Source organism: Alternaria hordeiaustralica, assembly GCF_023758085.1.
Source record: "Alternaria hordeiaustralica strain BMP 2776 chromosome Unknown scaffold_10, whole genome shotgun sequence".
NCBI classification, from domain to species: domain Eukaryota; kingdom Fungi; phylum Ascomycota; class Dothideomycetes; order Pleosporales; family Pleosporaceae; genus Alternaria; species Alternaria hordeiaustralica.
In genome coordinates, this window is record NW_026056782.1 from 396,167 (window position 1) to 417,489 (window position 21,323).

The 21,323-nt window shown below is 52.1% G+C and overlaps 7 protein-coding genes across 7 annotated transcripts; 2 read left to right on the top strand and 5 right to left on the bottom strand.

Moving 5' to 3' along the window:
• Positions 1–4,391: 4,391 nt before the first annotated feature.
• J4E84_005724 (uncharacterized protein) lies at positions 4,392–5,144 on the bottom strand (the record flags this gene model as incomplete). Its single annotated transcript, XM_049388318.1, has 1 exon — positions 4,392–5,144. The coding sequence occupies one exon, from the start codon at positions 5,142–5,144 to the stop codon at positions 4,392–4,394; it is 753 nt and encodes a 250-aa protein (XP_049243863.1).
• An 803-nt stretch (positions 5,145–5,947) lies between these two features.
• On the bottom strand, positions 5,948–8,870 carry J4E84_005725 (uncharacterized protein; the record flags this gene model as incomplete). Its single annotated transcript, XM_049388319.1, has 3 exons — positions 5,948–7,372; positions 7,427–8,446; positions 8,499–8,870. The coding sequence occupies 3 exons, from the start codon at positions 8,868–8,870 to the stop codon at positions 5,948–5,950; spliced, it is 2,817 nt and encodes a 938-aa protein (XP_049243864.1).
• Positions 8,871–10,858: 1,988 nt separating this feature from the next.
• Positions 10,859–12,269, top strand: J4E84_005726 (uncharacterized protein; the record flags this gene model as incomplete). Its single annotated transcript, XM_049388320.1, has 3 exons — positions 10,859–10,870; positions 11,112–11,410; positions 11,465–12,269. 3 exons carry the CDS (start codon positions 10,859–10,861, stop codon positions 12,267–12,269), a joined length of 1,116 nt encoding a protein of 371 aa, XP_049243865.1.
• A 2,350-nt stretch (positions 12,270–14,619) lies between these two features.
• J4E84_005727 (uncharacterized protein) lies at positions 14,620–15,377 on the bottom strand (the record flags this gene model as incomplete). Its single annotated transcript, XM_049388321.1, has 3 exons — positions 14,620–14,982; positions 15,049–15,301; positions 15,370–15,377. The coding sequence occupies 3 exons, from the start codon at positions 15,375–15,377 to the stop codon at positions 14,620–14,622; spliced, it is 624 nt and encodes a 207-aa protein (XP_049243866.1).
• A 404-nt stretch (positions 15,378–15,781) lies between these two features.
• On the bottom strand, positions 15,782–17,596 carry J4E84_005728 (uncharacterized protein; the record flags this gene model as incomplete). The annotated part of the gene is made up of 3 exons (XM_049388322.1): positions 15,782–16,552; positions 16,603–17,389; positions 17,457–17,596. The coding sequence occupies 3 exons, from the start codon at positions 17,594–17,596 to the stop codon at positions 15,782–15,784; spliced, it is 1,698 nt and encodes a 565-aa protein (XP_049243867.1).
• A 501-nt stretch (positions 17,597–18,097) lies between these two features.
• On the top strand, positions 18,098–18,499 carry J4E84_005729 (uncharacterized protein; the record flags this gene model as incomplete). The annotated part of the gene is made up of 1 exon (XM_049388323.1): positions 18,098–18,499. The coding sequence occupies one exon, from the start codon at positions 18,098–18,100 to the stop codon at positions 18,497–18,499; it is 402 nt and encodes a 133-aa protein (XP_049243868.1).
• Positions 18,500–19,168: 669 nt separating this feature from the next.
• J4E84_005730 (uncharacterized protein) lies at positions 19,169–20,416 on the bottom strand (the record flags this gene model as incomplete). Its single annotated transcript, XM_049388324.1, has 3 exons — positions 19,169–19,374; positions 19,425–19,977; positions 20,027–20,416. 3 exons carry the CDS (start codon positions 20,414–20,416, stop codon positions 19,169–19,171), a joined length of 1,149 nt encoding a protein of 382 aa, XP_049243869.1.
• Positions 20,417–21,323: the final 907 nt, after the last annotated feature.

Sequence of the window (21,323 nt, forward strand, 5' to 3'; positions counted from 1 at the left end):
CCAGTAGACGACCCCGCGATGGGCAACGTGTTGTGACTGTGCATCGTGGGACCTTGAAAACACTGAGACATGTCGTCATTATCTCCAACGTCGCTTCCTCATTGAGCGTCCATGCCTTATCTTCATATATTCCAACACTCACTCTGCTTCGCCTTGCCCGCCTCATTCCACTCGCCAAACAACGGCAACAGTGCAGACGGAGATGAGCGGAGATGTCAACCACTATCGTCCAGCGGCCTATCTTCAAGCAAGAGTCATAGCAACATCTCGAGCATATCCGCAGAATCTGCCGTCGCCACTGCCTTCCCACGGTAGTAACTGAACCCCGAGCAGGCCGGCAATACAGTAAGTGCGATGATGCCCAACTGCTTGCGTACTAATTTTGTTATCCACAATGTAATAGCAGCCGGCTATTATAGATACTAAATTCGCGACTACGGGTCCCATATGCACGACATGCCTTGTTTCTTCGCGGATCATGACCCCACTGCGGAGTTTGTCGTCGATTGTTGGAGATAAGCTGGCTGCTATGGTCACCAATATCATTGTGTATGGCCGTACGCATCGAGCTCTATCCCGAGGTCATGAGCAGGTACCTATCCAGTGCTCTCCAGCACACAAAGTGCGGCTGATACCATTGTCTCTCGCTCTTCCCGCACTAGGACCGAAGGAAGATCAGGACCCACTATCGTTACAAGTTCCAAGTTAGTACACCTAAGTCACGTGTCTAAGTAAGCCTTAGCTTTAGTATTTCTTAACTATAGAAATTTAAAAAAATCTTAACTTAATAACTAAAGTATACTATAGTTATATACTACTAGTACTTAGAGAAATAAAATAAAACTTTATAAATATATTATTTTTTTTTTACTTACTTATATATAAAACTTTAAAATAGTAGTATAATTAAAGCTTTATACTTACTTAATACTATTAGAACTTAGCTCTAATAAATATAAACTATTTATTATTTTTAACTTTTTTAAAAAAAAGTTCTTTAACTATATTACTAAGTATAAGTTTACTATTAGCTAAAAGTATACTACTAAGCTATAAGTAATTACTATATATAAAGTTATAGCTATTTATATTTTTAATAATACTAATAATATTATTAAGTACTTTATACTTATAAAGCTAAAAGCTTTTAAATAACTTTATAATAAATTTCTTACTAATAATACTACTACTAATAATAAAGAAGCTATTAAGATACTTATAAATAATTTTTAAAAAAGAGTATAAAAATAAGTAAAATATATCTTAGTTTTAGTTTAAAGTAAGTAAAAAAAATAAAATTAAGTAGACTAGTAATTAATAAGCTTATAGGTATGTACTATAACGTTTTCTATAGCGTAACATTAGGCATAGTACACCTAAGCCACAAGTTCTTCAAGATACCATGGCTAGCTGCATACCGCTAACCCCGGTCCACCGTTCGTCTCAGAATCTGCAAAGCCGGCACGTGGCCGGGAAGTGGAGTTGCTCGACGCAACTATGTCGTGAGCTCAAGACATGAAGGTGAGGCCGTTCAATACTCTGCTTGCCAGTTTTCGACGTTGCAAAGAGTGCGGGGTAACACCAGCAATAAAGTTATCAGCGCTGTGTAGCTTTCCACTACTCCGAGACATTCACCGTCTTACACGTGCGCTACACGCGAGATGTCGGCTACTGCAACCTGGCCCCACGTCGAACTTTATTCTGACTGCATTCGGACACCGAGTCAAGATTACCACCCGCCGTATTCGCTTCTCTTCCACTTCGCCACACATATTCTGTCCTTTTTTGACAAATTGTCATTCCATTACGGCCCGTTTCCAATGCACCCGAGCCGTTGACTCCGCTTTGTGGTCCTTCACTTACGGGAAACTGTTAGGGCCCGCGACGGGATGCGAGCATCCAATCGAGCATCTTCCAAACCGGGATGATAGCAACGGCTATCGGGTACGTCAAACTGCGATCGACTATGAACTCAATCGAGCTCGGTCTCATGCGAGTAGACAGACCGTCGATTTCCTGTAACGTCCGCTATAGCTACGCCGCCTACGTGGCCTTCTGACACTTTCAACGTCGAGCAAGACGTGGCATGAGGCTGTAACATCTGCTACACTACCAGCCGGTCAATACTTTCTAAAGTTAGCTCTTCTAGAACAAGCCACTTATATTCTTGGAGACGTCGGACACATCTCGGCTCAACCTGCCTAGAGACCTGACATTGCAGGACTACCCCCTCAACATACATACTTCTCAAACCTCAACGGTAAAACCGTTGGATTCATAACCTTTTGCGGTTGCATGCAGCCAGACCAAGGCCGAGTTCTAGATTGATGCATGAACCCAGAGAGATATCCATCTTAGGCTGCGGCTGCGCGTTCAATGTCGAAACCCTCCGGAGTCCGCGCAGTGCGGCCAAATCTACTGTTACCAGGATCTGCTTACGTCACTAGATGCGTACATGACGCTTTTCGGATTACTGAAAGATGTAAGAGATGCGCTACAGATTATACGTACACGTCGGAATCATGAATGCGACGACGACCTAGCATCGCTGGCACCTTGACGATCGAAACCAATTCCAACATGCATGCAACATCAGATCACCATATCAGCAATGAACCAGATCTTTGCTTGCTCAGGATACTACATTCGCATCACCTAAGCTGTCGGACGCCTCGCTTTCCGAGCTATCAGCACGAGCACAGACATACCAATCCCATCCGCTTTACGTCCGCTCTACCCTCTCCATCCACCAACCCACGAACCAAAAAGTCTCACATACGATATCCACCTACTCCAATCTCCAAACCTCCAAACCTCCAAACCTCTTATCCCTTAGCTCGCCTTCGCAACCGCGTTCTCATGTCTGACCGTTTTTTTTACTGCTCCCCGTCGATCCAACGTTGGTTCCTGCCCGAAATGCACGCAAGCCAACGAGTCATGCAACTGCATCTCGCGTCTGCAGCCCGCTGAACGTGATCACACCGCTGCGTCCCCGCACAGCCGCAGTAGACTCGGTGCGAACAGTATGATTACAGTAAGGTGTTGACAAGTTTTATGCGAACTAATTCCTTTGCCGCGAGGTGCATGAAACATGTATAATTGATCGGTTATTGCATAACGGTTTTTATGTATTGTAGATCCGGGGTACTTGATCGAAGGGGACGACGATCGAAGAGTTTGGAAGTGGTTTTTGGATGATGGAAGGTGAGAGTTTGGATTGTTGTGTTGATGTGGGACTGTGATAGACGTTTGAATATGTTGCTTAATGTGCGCGCGACGATCAAAAGAATCGTAGAGCATGTAGTACAGCAACTATGGAATATCTGAGGATGCCGTCTCACCGACCGAACTTGAAATCGCAAGACACAGCAAAGCTTGATACTCCAAGGGCATGGTCATTATGTTGAATACACTCCATTAACAAGTCACTGTAGCGCAACTTCTACTTCCTCATACCTTATCGCTGGTTTCGAATGTCTTCTTCTAACAACAAGTTTCTCAAGACATCTGCAGCCGGATAACCCTGTGTAGTCTCCTGGCAACAACAATAAGACCAGCAACATAACATATCCTGATAAGTGTCGTGATCTGCGAAAGTCTACTCTGTTGGACAGAGACGTCAAAAACCAAGCCAATGAATCTAGGATGCTTAGCTTGGCTAGCAAGAGGAGTAGAAGCAAGAAAGCTTGGTTGAGAGGCTTAACCTGCCCAACCCTAAGCTTCGTGAGATTGAACGACTTGTTAGCAACAGGGCTAAGCTTGAGAGGAACAAGGAAACGGTAAGCTTCTCTTCCTGCTCTACTCTTCTTTGCTAGCTGTCCTATCCTTCTCTTTATATTCAACAGTGAAGAAATCTGAACAGGTTCGCTGACGCTCACATTGATACAAGAATAAGAGTTCATCAATTTTGAACGTATCGTAGGCTCCTAGGCTCTGTGATTGTTGTGTCTGCTTTCGTCTGTAGTTAAATGCTTAATATCTCCCTTCAATGGGGTGACTCCCGAAGTCTCTAATTTCGATCACGTAGAGGGCTACTGAGCTGGTCTATCTCACCAGTTCTATCAGTCGATCTCATGTCTCCATCGTAGCTTTATGATTGGAATAATCGGTCCTGTTAATACGGCTCGATGGATTCGTATCACACTCTTCTTCTATATTCAGTTGAGACCCTCTTCTCGGTCACATCAGCAACAAGAGAAGCTTGCACTGTCATAGCTAAAAGTAAGGGAATACACGTGTTCTTGCTTTAGATGGTGTTGTAGTATCGATGTATAGGCTACACTTCCCAATAAATGGCTATAAGCTAAGCTGATAGAGTTACTTGATTTAACTCAGGATCTCAAGCACCACCGGTAAGCTCGATCGACATGATGACCAGCTCCCACCCAGATTTACCTCAAGCGGGAAAATTTGCGAACCTTCCCATTCATTGTCGGGGGGTCATCCTCTTCAACATGGCTGAGAAGACGAGACCGATACATCTTGAAGATCCTGCTAGTAATAGGCATGCCATTAATGTGATCTTTCCAATTCTTAACATACGTGCGGTACCCATAAGGTAACGCTTCATTGATCTTTTCGATAGCCCAGATTGAAGTGTCGGTTTCGAAATAGACGTCTCCGTAGAGCTCCTCGAAGTCGACGACGAATTGGCGAACCGCAGTTGACGTGTCTAGTTTAAGAGAGCCAATCACTACACGGGCGCGGTTTGACAGGACTTCGTTTGGCGTCTCGTAGTTAATGTAGCTGATAACGGCCTTCAGCGCGGATGCTGGCGAGTTGGTGTCTCTGGCTTCCTTCCACACCGACGGTTCGATAGCAGCGTGGAGGAGGGCTAAAGCTGAGCCAGAGGCGTGATCATAGTCTTTCCATTTCTGTAGCTGGAATTGGTAGACGGCGACCTGGTACTGCCAATCCACTGGAGGAGCCTCTTGTACCACATCATCATCGTCTTGTTGGAGTGCGAGAAAGGCCGGCGCAATGGGCTTTGCGACTACTTCAGCGTTGTCTTTGAAGTATTCAGCGTAGCCATGGATTTTTGCAATGTCTTTGAAACGCTGGAACCAGTCGGTGAAGTTCTCGGGCCCGGAGAGCTTCTTGAAGTCGGGGCCTAGGGCGATGGTGGGATCGTTGGTGGCGGCCATATTTGGCTGGTTGAGTGCGGCGATGGGTGTGTGGAGTGTGACAGGAGCAGGGTTGCGGGCTAATAGTTGCCATGGGATAAGAGTGAATGACTTCATCTGATGACCGTGAGCGTGGTGGTGGTCAGTGGCGCGAATATGACGCGTGTTCTGACTGTGCATGGTATGAGTGAATGATTAAACGACCAATCGTATCATACTGGAACAGAGATGATGCTCTCGTACAACGCTCATGCATGAACCTCGAGATGCACTTTCTTAAGAACATGAAGGAACTTTCACACACGGCAGATAGAGACGTAATGTAGGTAGATCATATGTATTTCAGAACATAAGGAGAAAGTGGTATTATCCTAACAAAACAACAAATTACAAGCAGACATACACAAGAGCCATCTGCCCATCTGCCTAGCGCAATGGAAGAAAAAGACAGCCACCTTGGAGAATACAATCTCCCAGAAAGCGTTTTTTTCTCCCCACTACTGATCCTTAGGCTCTGATACCCACATACTGGAGTTGCTTCCATCCATCCATCTTTGTTCGGGTATGATCCACAACGACGACAACAACTCTTCTCATTGAAACATAAGGAATGACCCAAAAGTACACAAGGGGGGTCGTCGGACAAGGGGGTGTTCTCAAGGAGAGTAACGAAGTGCAAAGCAAGAAAATAGGGTCCCTAGCCGTTCAACGCCGGGGGTAGGTAACATGGTAAGGAAAAGGGCATCAATGCTAATCTCGTTTCGATCGCTAATGATAAAAACAAAGTAGAGGAAGAATGGCGGCAAGCCGCGGCGACGACTAGCTTATCGCATGTTGTGGCGTACAGCGGTGTTGGGTCGCTGCAGTGGTTGCGCGTACTTGGACACGGGAACCATGTGAGCGTCGAGATCGTTGTTACCGTCTACGTCGTCATCGTCTTCGATGATGCGTGTTGGTACGACGGGGATGTCGTGCGATCGGTGCTGTAGGCTCGTCCGGTCTGGTGTTGTGCTGGCACTGGCCATGGACATGGAGGTGCTGGACCGATGGCTTAGATCGGGCGTTGGGGGGATGCTTGAACCCCGGTTGGGGCGGAGCATGTTGTCCTCGTCGCCGTACTCGCTGCCAATGGTCGATTGTGCGCGGCCTCCGGCCGATGACATCTGACCAACGCTGCTGCGGCGGTCGCTGTGGTTGTCGCCATCTTCCGTATCGGCACGCTGTGCGAGCTGAAGACCCTCAACAGCTGCGGCGCACTGCTCTGAGATGTTGCGGATGATGTAGGCGATGGCATCCGTCTTGTCGCGGAGGACACGGTCGGCGACGTCGACCATTGATTGATTTGAGAAGCGCTTGGAGTTGCGTGCGGGGTTGTTGAATAGACGCTGCTCCATGTCGGGTGTAACGTCCTCACCGTCGAGGTGCTTGCCCTGCGCAGTGCTGGCTCTTGACTCCTGGCGGCTCTCAACACCGGCTACGCCGCGGATAGTACCGACCTCAGACTTGTCCTTGATCGAGTGACGGGGGGTCTGATGGCGCGACGCCGCGTCTTCGAACTCCTCCTGGTCCTCATCCTCCTCAGGCACGTCTTCGAAGCCGGCGTCCATGTAGTTGGACATGTCATCCTGGTTAAGGGACTTGACGATGTGCTCCATGTGGTGGGTCTGACCCTCGATAAGAGCACGGAGGTGGAGCACAACCCGTTGCGCCTCGTCGCGCTGGCGCTGGATGGCACCGTTGGTATGTTGCAGAGCACCAAGCTCCTTCTTGTTCTTCTTCCTCTCGCGCTCGAGCTCCTCAGCAATCTCTTGCTGCAGTACAAGCGCTTCGAGAGCATCGTCACGTTGCTTCTCGGTACCCGACAGACGGACAGTAAGCCTTGCGGCATCATCCTTCTGTTGGTCGATAAGGCTTGTGAGACGACGGTTCTCACGCTTGTGGTTCTCGATCTTGACCTTGAGATCCTGGGTCTCCTTGGTGAGCTGCTCAGCGAATGCCTGGAACTTGAGGAACTGTTGCTTCCAGCTCTCAAGCTCTTCGACCAAGAAGTTGTTGCGCTTCGTAACCTTGCCAAGCTCGCTGTCGAGGCGCTGCTTGAGGTTGATGAAGTCTGTCCAGGCTTCTTGTGCGTCACGGGAGTACTGGTTGCGCTCGCGAACGATCTCGTTGAGGTGGCGCATCGACACCTTGGTCATCAGCGGCTTCTTGACGGAGCCACCGAAGATAGCCTTGACGCCAGTGTTGCGGCCCTGTGGTGATATTAGCGTGGGGTACGATGAGTCTATCCGCAACCGGATACATACCAATTTCTCACACACGTGGTCCATGACCGACATGACAGCATCCTGGGTCCACCAGTCGGGGTCCTGGATGCTCTCAACCTCACCACGCATCACAATGATTTGACCCGCGGGGATGAGCTTGCCGCCACCGTACGCCGAGCGCAGATGCTGTGGAACTCCGGTTGGTGAAACCTCACCGTTGAGAGCCTGAGTCAGACGCTGGATCATCTTGGTCCTCTGGCCGGCGGTAAGAGCGGTAGGCGGGCTCGAAGTCAGAACGAAGTTCCGGTCCAAGTCGACGACAAGGGCATCTGTGGGAGCCGTGAAGAGCGATCGGCACTCTGATGTTACACCCAGAATGTATGGGCCCGGCTCCTGCACGAGATCCTTGACGTGACGCGCATGAACGACGGGTACATACAGACCGCTCCACTCGTACACCCTGACACAGAAACGGACTGTCTCGGCTGCGATGGTGAGCATCGCGGGGTAGTGACTGGTGAAGATGATTCGTCGTGTGGGCGATACAGCAGCCTCTATCACACCCACGATGTTGGGAATTGAGAGACACGTGAAGAGCGGCCACATGGCGAAGTTTTGGAAACCGGTAGGCGAGGATGGGAACTGGTAGCACAGCGCGTAATCCTTCATGTCGATGCGGACCAGGTCGTTGAGGCGAGGAGCTGGGAAGCTGAGGATGCGCGATACCTCCTCGGCATGGAAAAGGTTGGTAGCCTTATTCCAGTGAATCCACATGCCGCGCAGGTAGTCGCCGAGTAGGTTGTACAAGGGGTATCGGGAGAGGAAGCTCAGGCAGTACGGGATCCAGTATGTCTCATCTGGGTTGTCGAAGAAGTCGGGCTCGATTCGCTTGCGCAGGTCGCGAATAGTCTCAGCGCGCTTCTCATCAGCACGAGACCAGACGCGCAGTGCGATACCGTAAAGAGTGTGCGAGGAATCTTGTTGCAGGACGAAGGAATGGTGTACGCAGTGCGGCTGGCTCCTGCCGGTGCAGATCTCGACGTCGTGGGGGAAGCATGCCTGTGTGAGTGGTTAGTAGCGCGACAACAATGACCTTGTTGTATGGACGTACTCGCATGGCAGCATGAAGAGACCTCGCGATCTCATTGTCTTGCTCCAGTCTGGGGCTGCTTCCCAGAATCTCAGGAAGCCAGAAGGTACCAACGGCACCCTTCATGTGGCCAATCTTGCCCTGAGAGGGCGCAGGCGCTTTCACCCATTGTGATGGCTCGCGACCAACACCACACACCATGTAGGCATGGGTCAGTGTCTTGGGGCTCCTCGCGCCCTGCTTGACGTTCAAAGTCGATGGAAGCGGTTGGGTGATCCTCGAATGAAGCGATGATGTCCGGCTCGGGATGATGAGGCTGTGGTCGGCATTGTCTCTCGTGGGAGGACGCTCGCTGGCGCCTGTACGCGGTCGCAAACTTAAAGAAGGTGCCATGTTGGCGGATTCGATGTCGGTCCTATCGAGATGGCCGTTGCGGTATGGGTGTAGAGAACGGCAGGCGGATGAATCCAGCAATTATTATGACAGCTATAACTGTGAGAACATGAGGCGATGCGTAGAAGGTATCCGAAAGGCAACCCGCGAGAACAAGAGAGAGCGGACCGTGAGTACTATACGCACTCCGTCAATTGAGAGCTCCGAGGTCACCTTGCTGCGGGCAGTAGAGGAGGGTAGCAGCAAGGGGGAATCATGGCTTTTGGGGAGCTCTGCCGCAGCGCGCGGACTGGATGCTGGGGGTTGAACGACCCGAAGACTAGCATGGGTGGCTTTCACAAGTTTCGGTTCGAGGAAATGAGAAGCATATCCCTGCCCATTCGCAGGGTCCGTCTCGGAGCACGGTGCACGGCGCTGTCAGGGGCACTTTTCTTGAATAACGGCTCGCCCAACTTCCTCGAGCGGGCGCGACGGCAGCAAGGGCCGCAATCAAAGATACGGCTTATACACAGTACATTGTTATGTCGCCTCGCTCTTTGCACTGTTGTAACGTTTCCTGCAGCCACGTCCAGCGACCGGAGCTCTGGTACCACGACTCGGTCACCGAGAGTCCGCAGCGGCCTCAGCAGAGAATCCCCGCTGGTGGCAATAGCGCCATACGGACTGGTCTTATGCTGAATACCGCATTGGGTTGGATTCGAATCATTCGCACGCCTTGTGCACGATGAGCACGTCTGCAGCGTGCATCCTCGCATCAGCATGCATGAGCAGAGTTCCCGCACTTGCAGCTCGGACGGACCGCGAATGGAAGTGCTTAGAAATTGGCGAGGCAAACCCCTGACGGCTGTTGGCTATCGGTGGCTGCCCAGCAGGCGGTACATGAAGATCGCTCTTAGGCCCGCCGCCAGGCACGTTTGATCCTGCGTGGGAGTGCGAGGCCTTTCTGCAGAAGGTCCAAGACGCGCCGTCGAGCTGTCGACCAGATTCTTCGATCGGCTCCACAGTCCGGTAAAGGTGGTGGCCACGTACAGTAGCCTCGCGTGTCGTGGACCCTCTAGAACCAGACTTCTGAGCTGTCCGTTCAGAATTGCGGAGAGCTGGAATTGGTGAGGCTGAAACACCGGGCACTCAAGCTGCCTGGCAAATCGGGCGCCTTCGCCCAGGTTCGGTCAAGCTGACATGGACAAGACGTGTTGCAGCCGGACAGAGCGAGAACGACTCGATTGCCTCTCAACAGCTGTAGACGAGCGCAAGCGCATAATCGGCGCAGTCGACGACTTGTTTGATCTGCGCGTGGGTGGACCTCGATGCAATTTGGCGTGGAGAATACTCCGATGTCTTAAGGAAAGGGTTCCCAGTCGACCACAGCCCGGCGAGTGTGCTGGCGGCGTGCCACTGCTCCGACCATGGTTCGTCGAAGGCCACGGATAAGCCGCAAATTTCCATGTTTACAGGAATTTTCGCATAGGGGTACAGAAACCGAGCAGATGGAAGCCTTCGCGACTGATCTGCACTAGATGGACGAAGCTGTGAACAGAGTTTTTGTTGTCGCGCTAGTCCGACCTCATAAACCTTCCTCGCTGCTAGCAGTCTTGCGTGCAGCGCGCAGCGATCTAAACCACGGTGCGAGATTGCTCGGAGAGTAGATCTGCAAGACAATCACTAAATCTCCTGCATTCTGGTGACGTTCCCCACCGGACGCGACGATATCTGACTTCAGCCACAACGCGACTGGCGAAAGTTTCCACCGCGACCCATCATTGCCTTGCACGCCACACCATCGTCGCGTCGCTCAACAGCACCTACCGCCTGACCTTCCCTGCACCTGTTCACGCGTACGGCTATTCCGCTACCGTGCGAAAGTGACTTCCCTTCGTGCCGTCGCGCGAGATCCGATCACCTCTAGGCTAGGTGTTGGCGATCTGATATCACGTTACCCGTCTCCACTATCCGGGCGATATGACAGACGCAGTGTTGCTCAACGAACTATGCAGTATCTGGTATGTCTGACTAGCTACCCCTCCGTAGCTCTTGTTACATCCCAAAAGTTCGATGTTCGCTAGCAATCGTCCTAAGAGTTGTGCCGCGTTCCTGTGACACTAGCTAGCGCAACGAAGCCGCGTCGGCATGCATGAGAGAGAAAGCTGACGTTCAATTAGCCATAGCAATAAATCCAAGTACAAATGCCCTGGGTGTGGCGCACGCACATGCTCGCTGCCATGCTACAAGCGTCATCAACAGAACGCACAATGCTCAGGGAAGCGCGACCCAACAAAGTTCATCAAGAAGTCTGATCTGGTGACCCCGAAGGGCATTGATCACGACTATAATTTTCTTTCTAGCATAGAGCGGAACCTCGAAAAAGCTGAGAGGGTCGCTGGAACCACCGCTGAGAGCACTCCTCAAGATGGTCTGTCCAACAGGGAGCGAATGGGTGTTCAATATGGCAAGCTTGAGAATGCTGCTGGCGTCAAGATCATGCGGGCGCCCAAAGGCATGAGCAGACAAAAAGAGAACAAGTCGCACATGTCTGCTACAAAGTAAGCCCCCCACCATCAACGCGTCCACGTAACACTGCTGATCTTTGTGTCCAGAAAGGCTACACGGAACATAGTATGGACAGTCGAATGGTTTGACGAGACCAAGAGACGCGTGCTCACCCAGACATCCTCTACACAGTCGATCCAAGATGCACAACCTTTCGTACAACAAGGCAGTGGGGCTAAAAGTAAGAAGAGAAAGCTGAACAATGAGGGTCCTGCCAGTCAAGGTTCTCAATCAAACCCTCCACACCTACCTCAAAATGACGTTGCGCCTACTGCACCGGACCAAGACCAGCCAATCGAGCAACATGAAGTCAATTCTGGGCTTCAGCTCAACAATGCGGGGCCAGAGGGAGTCACCCCCGGACGAGGAACCCCTGCTGCAGAAGAAAAACAACAACCCACCAAAAGACAAGCAGACATGGCCGAGACGCGTCCTGGAGATACTCGCACTGATGGGCAGTCCATGGGCAGCGGGCAACATAGGGTTTTTCTGCTAAAGCCCCGCACAAGCACAAACCGCCACGTCCTCATACCTCTAGACCCTTCGCAATCGCTGGGTGAAAGCCTGCACGGCCGTACTGTACTCGAATTCCCGACTATTCACGTATTCCCTGCTGAGATGGAGAATCTGCCCGAAGACTACATGTTGGAGGAAGAATACGCGAAGCTAGAGGGAGAGCAACAGAGAGAGTTTGATGAGATGATGCAGGAGCTCGATCCGGAGATCTTGAAACGGTTGAAAGAAGGTGAGGGGCGCATGCCAGGGGACAGTAGCGGGGGAGGAGGTGACGAGGAAGTTGATAGTAAGAGGATACTAGACGTGCTCAAGCAGGATCTCGGCGGACGGTTGTAGAATGAGGGCCGAGAAGCGCATCAAATGTCCACGGTTGGGTTGGTTCGATTTCTTCGGTTTGGTAACAGCAACCCCTTCGGTTTGGTAACAGCAACCTCTTCGGTTTGGTAACAGCAACCCCGAGAAGCGCAGCTTACTCCGCCGTTGCTACTGAAAAGGAATCCAGGCATTGCATCACATACAAAGGCGCCATATAGACAGGCATCGGAGGATTTCCTTTTGGTGCCGAAGCGCTGATGGCGCCTTTGCTACCATGCCATCACAGTCACATTCAATGTCTCCCTTTTCGAGCACTACTATCGACCCATTTCCCTTGATCCAATACTCTTTCCAGCCACTAGAGACCAGGGTCTTGTACCCCCTCCTACCCCAATCGGAACGGTACCCTGTCTAGATATCCGCTACCCTGCCCATATGCTTGCTTTCCCTGAAGTCGTCATGCCTTGGACCCCAGTCGTGTTTGCTTTTACCACGCGCCCATGCGGGCAATGCGGGCGTACGCCATACGCCACCCGTCACGGCCGTTGACAGTGCACCAGCGTTTCACGTCGCATTGACAGCCTTGCTTTTCTTTTGCTGCTTTCGACTTTCTGCTTGGTCGGCTGTCATGCCCTCGAATACTAACCACGTGTACGCCCAGACCGCTTTCAATCACCGCGCTAGTACACTCACAGCGGCAACCCGTCGCCCCACTCCCTAGGCATCGTAGTCGTCGCAACCTCACCTGGGCACTATCAACGTCAACGTCACGATAACCAAGATGAGATGCCAACTCCGGGAGCCTCCCCAAGCTGATTACCGATACCGACCCCGATAACGCGCTCATCACTAGGTTCCCCAGTCCAAACTGACACAGACGCCGCCCTCGCCCCAATCACCCCATCTCGAAAACATTATCGAACATCCGCAAGGTCCCGTACCTCCGCGGGTAGCTCGAATCACGAATAAAGTTCCACCACACTCCCCAAACCATTCCCATCCGACGTGTCAACTCCGCGAAAATATGGGGAAAACAGGGCCCCCCAAGCCAAGAACGTCCACCTCGTCATCCCACGCAAAAACCTTGGGAAGGGAATTAGACAGACTAGGATCGAGGATCATGCCTCGCTAAACAACGAGGCGCAACACGGCATCTTATTTTTCACAGATCTTAGCGCGATTTCACATATAGCGTTTTCATGTGGGGTCGCTCTTTGTTGCTTGCAGGGCCGCGGCGGCGCTCCGCTGCAACTTCATGACTGAGGTCGCAAGTCGGGTTTGCGTACCGGTGCAACTGGGTCCAATGAGGCCGGCGGAGATGAGGGTGCGTAGGATTTTTTGAGTTTTCCAAGACTCGCTGTTGGATGCGGGATGCCGACATCTCGCCCCGTGTCATGAGAGTCAGTTTGCTATGGCGTTATTTGCCTCGTGGGGCGAGGACGTACGATACCCCCGAGATTTGCTGTCGCGACGATGGCTGCGATAGCCGTTTGTAGACGGACGGATGGTGGGGCTGGAAGGTGAGAAGAAGGATTGGGGTTGTGCGTCGGAGATTGATGCTCCCTTCCATGCTTCATTGCGCAATTGTCTGTGTTGCTAATTTGGGAATTACTGATCATGTAGCCCACGGTGACGGTGCCTCTTGGTGTATACTGGAAGTCGTTTTCCCACAACCTTAGGAAACGCTCGACGCTCCTCAACACAACTGTCTTCAGTCTCAGATTCCAATACCATCTGAAGCACGCTATCCAGCCCCAGAGCCAGCCCCTCGGGTGTCAGCCGCGAATACAAGGATCAAACGGTTTTTGTCATGACGGTATGCATGGAATATGTGAGTATCATGGTTCATGTAAGCTGCAACTGTGCCGTATCAAGAATTGGAAATCCCTTTGTACGATCCCTGGTTTGGCCCCAAAGCTTGGGTATCTAGACCGATGCTGTAATTAGAGCGAACGGGATATTTGGTATACATCCTGGTCTCTGGTAAGAATTTGAGATGTGGTTATACGTATAGTAACCATAGAGTTATCTGGGGTTGTGATGTGCGCGGGTACAGCGGGTCATGAAACACAGCATTTTATGCTATCGACCTGGGGAGAGAGAAACCGTTGTCCAATGTTTCTTAACGAGTAGATCCTAAGCCGTGCATTGAGTGTCAGCCATGTGATTATCCTGTTCTGTGTTGTATCTGGAGACGCGTTGTTCAGCGAAAGTCCTGTGAAACTCAACAGACGCTCATGCGTCGACGGTACTCCGGAGCAGAGTCCGCCAGTGATGTTCAATTCGTTATCCAGCTCTGAAGTCAACCCGCGACGGAACTTCGGTCCTCGCCATCCGCTTCAGAGGCTCATGACCACTAAATGTGAAACTCCTACTTCTGCAACTCCAACAGTCCCTTACTCTGCAAGTACTCCACAATCTCCCTCACGCTATCCTCCACACTCTTCTGGTCGCTCCTGATGTGGATCTCGGCGTTCTCAGGCGCCTCGTACGGCGCGCTGATGCCTGTGAACTCTGGGATCTTGCCTTCCCTTGCCTTCTTGTACAGGCCCTTGGGGTCGCGCGCCTCGGCGACTTCAAGAGGCAGGTCGACGAAGACCTCGACGAAGGCGAGTGGGGAGTCTTCGCCGGTGGTTACGGCGTGGAGGTCGCGTGCTTGCTTGCGGTCGGCTTTGTAGGGTGAGATGAAGGAGGTGATGGCGATCGTGGAGGAGTCGGCGAAGAGCTTTGCGACCTGTGGTAGGAATGATGTTAGCTGGTTGTCTTCTTTGGAGTACATAGATCGCGCATGTCCACGTACCTCAGCGATTCGGCGAATGTTCTCATTTCGGTCCTTCTCTGTGAATCCAAGGTCCTTGTTCAACCCGAATCGTACATTGTCGCCATCGAGACGGTATGCCGCGAATCCCAGGTGCAGCAGATGCTGCTCAAGCGCCGTCGCAATTGTCGACTTGCCGGATGCGGAAAGACCGGTGAACCAGATTGTAAAGCCCTTCTGCTTGCGGAACTTGTTGCGCTCGTCGCGCGAGAGGGACGGATGCCATGTGATGTTGCTGTTCAAGATTTAGTTTGTGTGTTCAGAGATGCGCGCAGTTGGCGGGGTAGTCATGGTGGGGCTCACGTTGCCATTTTGTATGTCGAGACTTGAGACTTTGGGTTTGACGGGGGATGTGAACAGGTAAAATGAGGGAAGTGGAAGTTTGTTGCAGAGTTAAAGTGTTTTTATGGTGTCAACTGACGGGTGGATGGCTGATTGGTATCCTCAACACGATATTTGGGTCCTCAGCAAACATCGAATTCTTTTAGCGTAGATGACGTGCGAAGCTTGACCGACGCTGCAGGTGGAGCGGGTAAGGCTGAGAGTGGGTTCAGATGCCTCATGTAGGAAACAGCAGTTCCTGCCAAAGTATAGCGCGCGAGACATGCTCCGATTATGCCCGTGGCGCGTACATCAATTCCAAGGTGCTTCCAGAATAAATCTTGCATACAGTGGCCAGCTACACGGCAAAATTTCAGATCCAACTACATGCCCATCAAAATCCATTTCCTCCAAAGCTCGCAGCCCTCGCTCTATGCCTCTTCTCCCTCTCTCTATTCTCATCCCCAAAACCATATTCAGTCTGCACCTCTCCTCTACTTCCGCTCTTCTTCAAGCCGCCAGTCCCTCCAGGTAGAACAGGATCAAAAGGCTTCCTTCTCCTAACAAGCTGGTATCCCCTATCCAATTCAACTTCAATCGCGCATCTAATCTTGAGTGCCGTCACTGCTGGCCATACACTCCTTTCTCCCTTCAGTATCCAGTAGTCGATCGCCTCTTTGGTAGGGTTCTCGAGCAGCTTGAAGAAGTCGCTAGGTGTGAGTTCAGGTACCAGCGTGAGACTTGGGCCTGGGATGTTTTCGTCTAGGAGGAAACGACGGATGGAAGGGGGGAGTAGACCCAGTTCATCCATTTGTTGTAATCTGTGCTGTATCTCTAGGACTACGAGACGCAGTATAGGCATGCTGAGGCGCCAGCGCCCGTCTTGTTTGGGATTTGGATGGTGTGAGTCTGAGCGTAGGAAAGGTGCGAGATATGGTCGGGCTTGCGAAACGATGAAGTGGTTTACGTTGAAGAGTTCGCCGATGCGATGGAGCGGGGATTCGCGGTCTCGGTACGAAGCGTGGGTGTAAGGACGGAAGGTGGTTTTCGAAGCTGGAGACCAAGGCACGATGTTGCCTTCCTCGTCTTTGCACATCATTGTTACGGAATGGTACAGAGTCGAGGAGGCTGTGGCGTTGGAGGCAAGTGCTGCAGACCAGATGAGCTGGGAGTGTTAGCAGCTGCTTCGGGATGGAGAAGGAGCGGACTACGTACAACATTGGGAGCAGTAAGGTAGTTCAGAAGGTTCGGTATGCCTCCACCACTAGTAGTTGTGACAGTGATATTCAGCACCCTCTTTGTTCTGGTGTATGCTTCTTCGAATGTCAGATCACCCACGTTCGCCCTTAGGACATCTTCCAGGACACCGACATCCAAGAAATGCCCTTCTTTCCACCATCTTTTAGCACGGCGTATGAGCGTGCCTATCCATGCAGTTCCACCGGCGCCTTTCCTATAAGGACGATTGGTGAACGCTGTCAAGTCGATAGTGTTGCCTGTGAGGAACTCCAATAGCTCATCTTCGGTATGCACGCCCACCAGTGCGGCTATCAGAGCACCTGTGGCAGTCCCGGCTATGATTCTTGGTAGCAATCCACGTAGATGGAGCGCCTTCACAACACCGAGATGGCACATGCCAAAGACCTGTCCGCCCTGCAGCACCAAGACAGATCTGCCGAACGCCTGCCTTGTGTCATGGAGAACATCCAGCTTCGCCTGGTTTGTTAAGCCATTATCCGAGTTTCTCGATGTAGGGTATTGGGTGAGGTTCTCGATGGCGTATGCGACTTGGGTGACATAATCTTCGATCAGCAGCTTTGTGCCCGCATATGCGCGATTATACAGGTTCGACGCGGTTATGTTGCCGAGATTGCGGACGAGACCGCTACGGAGGAGGTTTATGAGGCCGAGGATATCGTTATCTTCTTGAGCTTCGTAGATGGCGGAGAGGCGCTGATGGATGAGGCGATGGTCGTAGTCCTTACTTATGGCAGTCTGTCGCCTGTGGGTCTGTTAGCAGCTGTCCATTGGGATAGGCCTATTCAGGATAGGACGAAAGGACTGCTTACCACATATCATAGTCGAGCACCTCGTCCAGCTTATACGCAGCAGCCTCCCACTCCTCGAACAGGCGCGCATCGCTAACAGCTTCCAGCAGCAGATCCCGCTGGCTCTTCTGCACCCACCACGCGTATAATTTCTTCAACATATCAGCATTCCATCCGAAGACACATCAATTGACCCAGAACGGTCTTTGAAACAGCAGAGGGAAGCTGACGCACTCGTTGCCAAAAGAAAGCCACGTCAAAGAAGCACAGCAGGAAGCTCCAGAGCGCGCCCGACACGACGCTGAGGGCTTCGTTCATGGCGTTGAGCTATTTGGGATAGTGATCGGCTGACAGCGCCGCGGTGGCAGAAGTCGCATGTTCATTCGTCGCGTCGGCGGAGAGGTGGTGCTATCGAGCAAGTGGGAACGCTTGTCGGACCTGATGCGCGCTTTCACATGCAAGTCAGCTGGAGACGTCAGGGCCCCTGGAGGATGTCCAGGTGTGGCTGAAGCTACCCGCGACACTAGCCACGTGGCGTTAGAGGCATCGGGCCAATTCATCGGGCCAATACCAATGCGGGGTTCTTAATGAGGACCTCGGGAGGGCATGAAAGCTTGACTTGACATTGCATCTTCTCTGCACTTATCTAAAACGTTTTCAATATGCCCGGCTCATCTCTTTGGCTGCTTCCACCAGCGAACCATACTTTGAGCACAGTCCTACCCTGTCTCATTGACAAAACATCGAAGCAGTTCGGCTCACCTCACCGCTTCATTCCCCATATCACTCTGAGTTCAGAGATAACGGCATCCAAGCATGAGCCAGATCCTCAAGCCTGGCTCGACTCACTCGATCTGCCGCCTATCAAGGATGTGATTGTAAAGTTCGAACGTCTGGGCAGCGAAGACGTCTTCTTTCGGAAACTGTACATCAAGTGCGAGAAGCTTGATGGGATCAAGCAACTAGCAAAGCAGTCCCGGAAGCAATTCGATGGGTTTGAAGACGAAAGCAAGGCGAAAGCTTGGGCCGAGAACGAGTACAATCCACATCTGAGCTTGATGTAGTAAGTACAGCTGGTGGCATCTACGTATGCATTGGGACTAATTATTGCAGCCACGACGTTCCTCAAATCGACGCGGCAGGTCTGGCATCAGTGGATTTGCTTGGTGTTAACTTTGATGGGACAGGAGACCTCGGAGGTTGGACCGGCGGCAGGGTGGTGATAGTGCCTACCGACAAGTCAATTGATCAGTGGCAGCCCATAGGTGAAAGGGAGCTATGATGTAGCGCCATACGAATCGTAGCAGCGTAGCCAATGGAATGCGTTGGCACATGTATCGCGGATAGACCGGGTTGAAGAAAGGAAGGCCATTCATGCATCGGACATGTATCTGGTGTCATGAGAACGATCAACATGCCAGTAAGAATTCAGTTTCATTGAAAATTCAAGCATCATGAAGAAGAGAAATGTGTGTTAAGGTGGTAGTGATTAATTCATTACTAGGCTAATTATACAATGTCATAGGAAATGGTCCTTGGTATCTCGCATGCAGTCGTGATGATCGCGCGTGGTGCAGAGTGCAGCAGAATGCATCTATTTCATGAAACCGGCCTTGCCGTCACCGTCGGCGTCAACCTCTGTGGGAAGTGGTCAGAAGACAGCTCGCAAGGAGGAGATTGGTGACAGAACTTACTAGGGTTGAGCTTGTCCATGAGAGAAGGCTTCTTGTGACCTATTTAGTGTTGGTTTGATGTTCTTCAAGGAGTTTCTTCGCCTCCGCTTCGGAGGCTTCGGAGTGGGGAACGGCTTTGGACTTGTCTTCGGTAAGGGCCTTGGGCAAGCTACCATCCTCGTTGGGACGGTGCTCCATATTGCCCTTATCGGTACCGCCGACAACATGTCCACTGGGGTCTTTCGTACCTGTAGCGCCCTCATTGTCTATAAGACGTTAGCATGAGTTGATGACTTGTCTGGAGGGTCAAACTTACGGCTGCGAGCGGGGTCGTGGAGGTCGTGGCTGTCGACCTTGCCGTCGTGGTTGCGGTCAGCACCGTGGCCGACAACACCTCCCTGGGTGGAGGAACCGGTCAGGTTGCCCTGGCCAGCCATGCCACGGTCAGTGTGGGCGGTGTTGGAGTGGCTGCCAGTCAGGTCCTTGGCGGAGACCTTGCCGTCGTTGTTGCGGTCGAGGGGGTTGCTGGTGCCGGAGTGGTGGTTGGGAGCAGCGTTGTAGTCGCCGTGGCTGGCATGCTCGTGGCTGTGGGTTCCACTAGTCTTGTGGGTGAGACCAGCGGCGGATCCAATGCCACCGGCACCGCCGATGTTCTTGGGAACACCCTCGAACTCGTCGTAGCGCTCCTCACGGCCAGTAAGAGCACCACCCTTGGCCTTGAACTGCTCCATGGTCATGGCTGGGAGAGCAGTAGTCTCATGGTGGGTAGCCTTGTTATGGTGAACCTCATGGATGGGGACAGTGGTGTGGACGACGTTGGGCTGGATGGTCTCCTTCTGAACAACGGGCTGGATAGTCTCGTGGATGTGCTAGATGACGTCAGTCTTGGTGGGGGTTGTTGTTTGTTGGTAAACTTACGTGGTGGACGTGCTCTCCGCCAACGGTGGGGGCAACGCTCTGGCTGTGGGTGGTGTCCTCGACACGGCGCTCGTCAGCGAAGCGAGCCTGGTCGTCGACTAGAGCCCTCTTAGTGGCATCGGCATCGCGGTGGTCGAACTCGCGGTGCTGAACAGCTCCGAGCTTAGCAGAGTGCTGTTCTGGCAGAACCTCGCGGTCCTGGACGGGCTGGACAGTGCGGTGGTAGTGGTCTTGGTGAACCTCCTTGTCAATGGCGGTGTTGACCTCCTCGTGTACGTGAGGCTTGATGACCTCGTGCTGGACAGCGGGAGCAACTGCCTCGTGGACAGTGGTGTCATGGTGACCGGAGCGGCCCATGAAGTCGGTGATAGCTGCCTTCGCCTTGTCCATTGTGATAGTTGTGTGGTTTTTGTTGGTAATTGAGGTGGTTTGGTGGTAGTGGATTGATTGTTGGTGAGTGTGGAGGAGTTGTTGTGTGTGGTGTGATGATGATGCTCCCAAGGCGCTGCAGTGCCTTCTTATACAGTGAGGGCGCTAGTGGGACAGATGCACGACGACGTAATGGGGAGTTCAGTTCCAGGCAAAGCCGGCAGTGGCAGGCCGAATTCCTTGTTCCCAAGGGTAAGAGCCATCATCATGGGGCAGCAACAGTGGGTTGAGGCTATACGGGCCTCGATCGATGCTCCCAGCAGCCTCGATTGGTTGGCTTACAGGGCGCCACAGCGACGTGATATGCGTCAGGGCCCTTAGTTCACTGGTGCTAGACTGCATGGATAGCGCTTAAGCTGGCGTTGGTACGCTTGACAATGGAGATGGCCACTATGATGCGCCCAGTGGTGTCGTTCCACGCCTACCGCAGCCTAGCCGCTATGATGTAGTCATGCTGCGTGTCCAAACAGGAATTGGGCTTCACGAAGGATTCAAAGCGTCGCAACACTCTCTGGAAGAGGTGCTCAAAGGGTACAAGTGCTATGACAGTTCGGGGAGGAAGAGCCCGGCATCTCCAGTTGGTGTTAGAGAGATCGGCGCTAGGGTCGTGCTCCTGCCATTCGGTGACAGCAGGCCCGTGCTGCTTCCCGGTGGAACTTCGCAACACCTCGCTGGAAATCTCCAAAGTTGATTTCTTCATTGCAAATTCCATTAACCCCTCTCACAGCCCGCCTGAATCTGCGTGTATCTCGGAATTACCGAAGGCCTGGCTGCATCTAGGTGCAGGCTAACACGATCGCCCGTCCTTTGGTACGCTAAGCTGATCATCAGTGGAGCCGCCCGCGACCAGACTCCCCCTCCCTGTCGT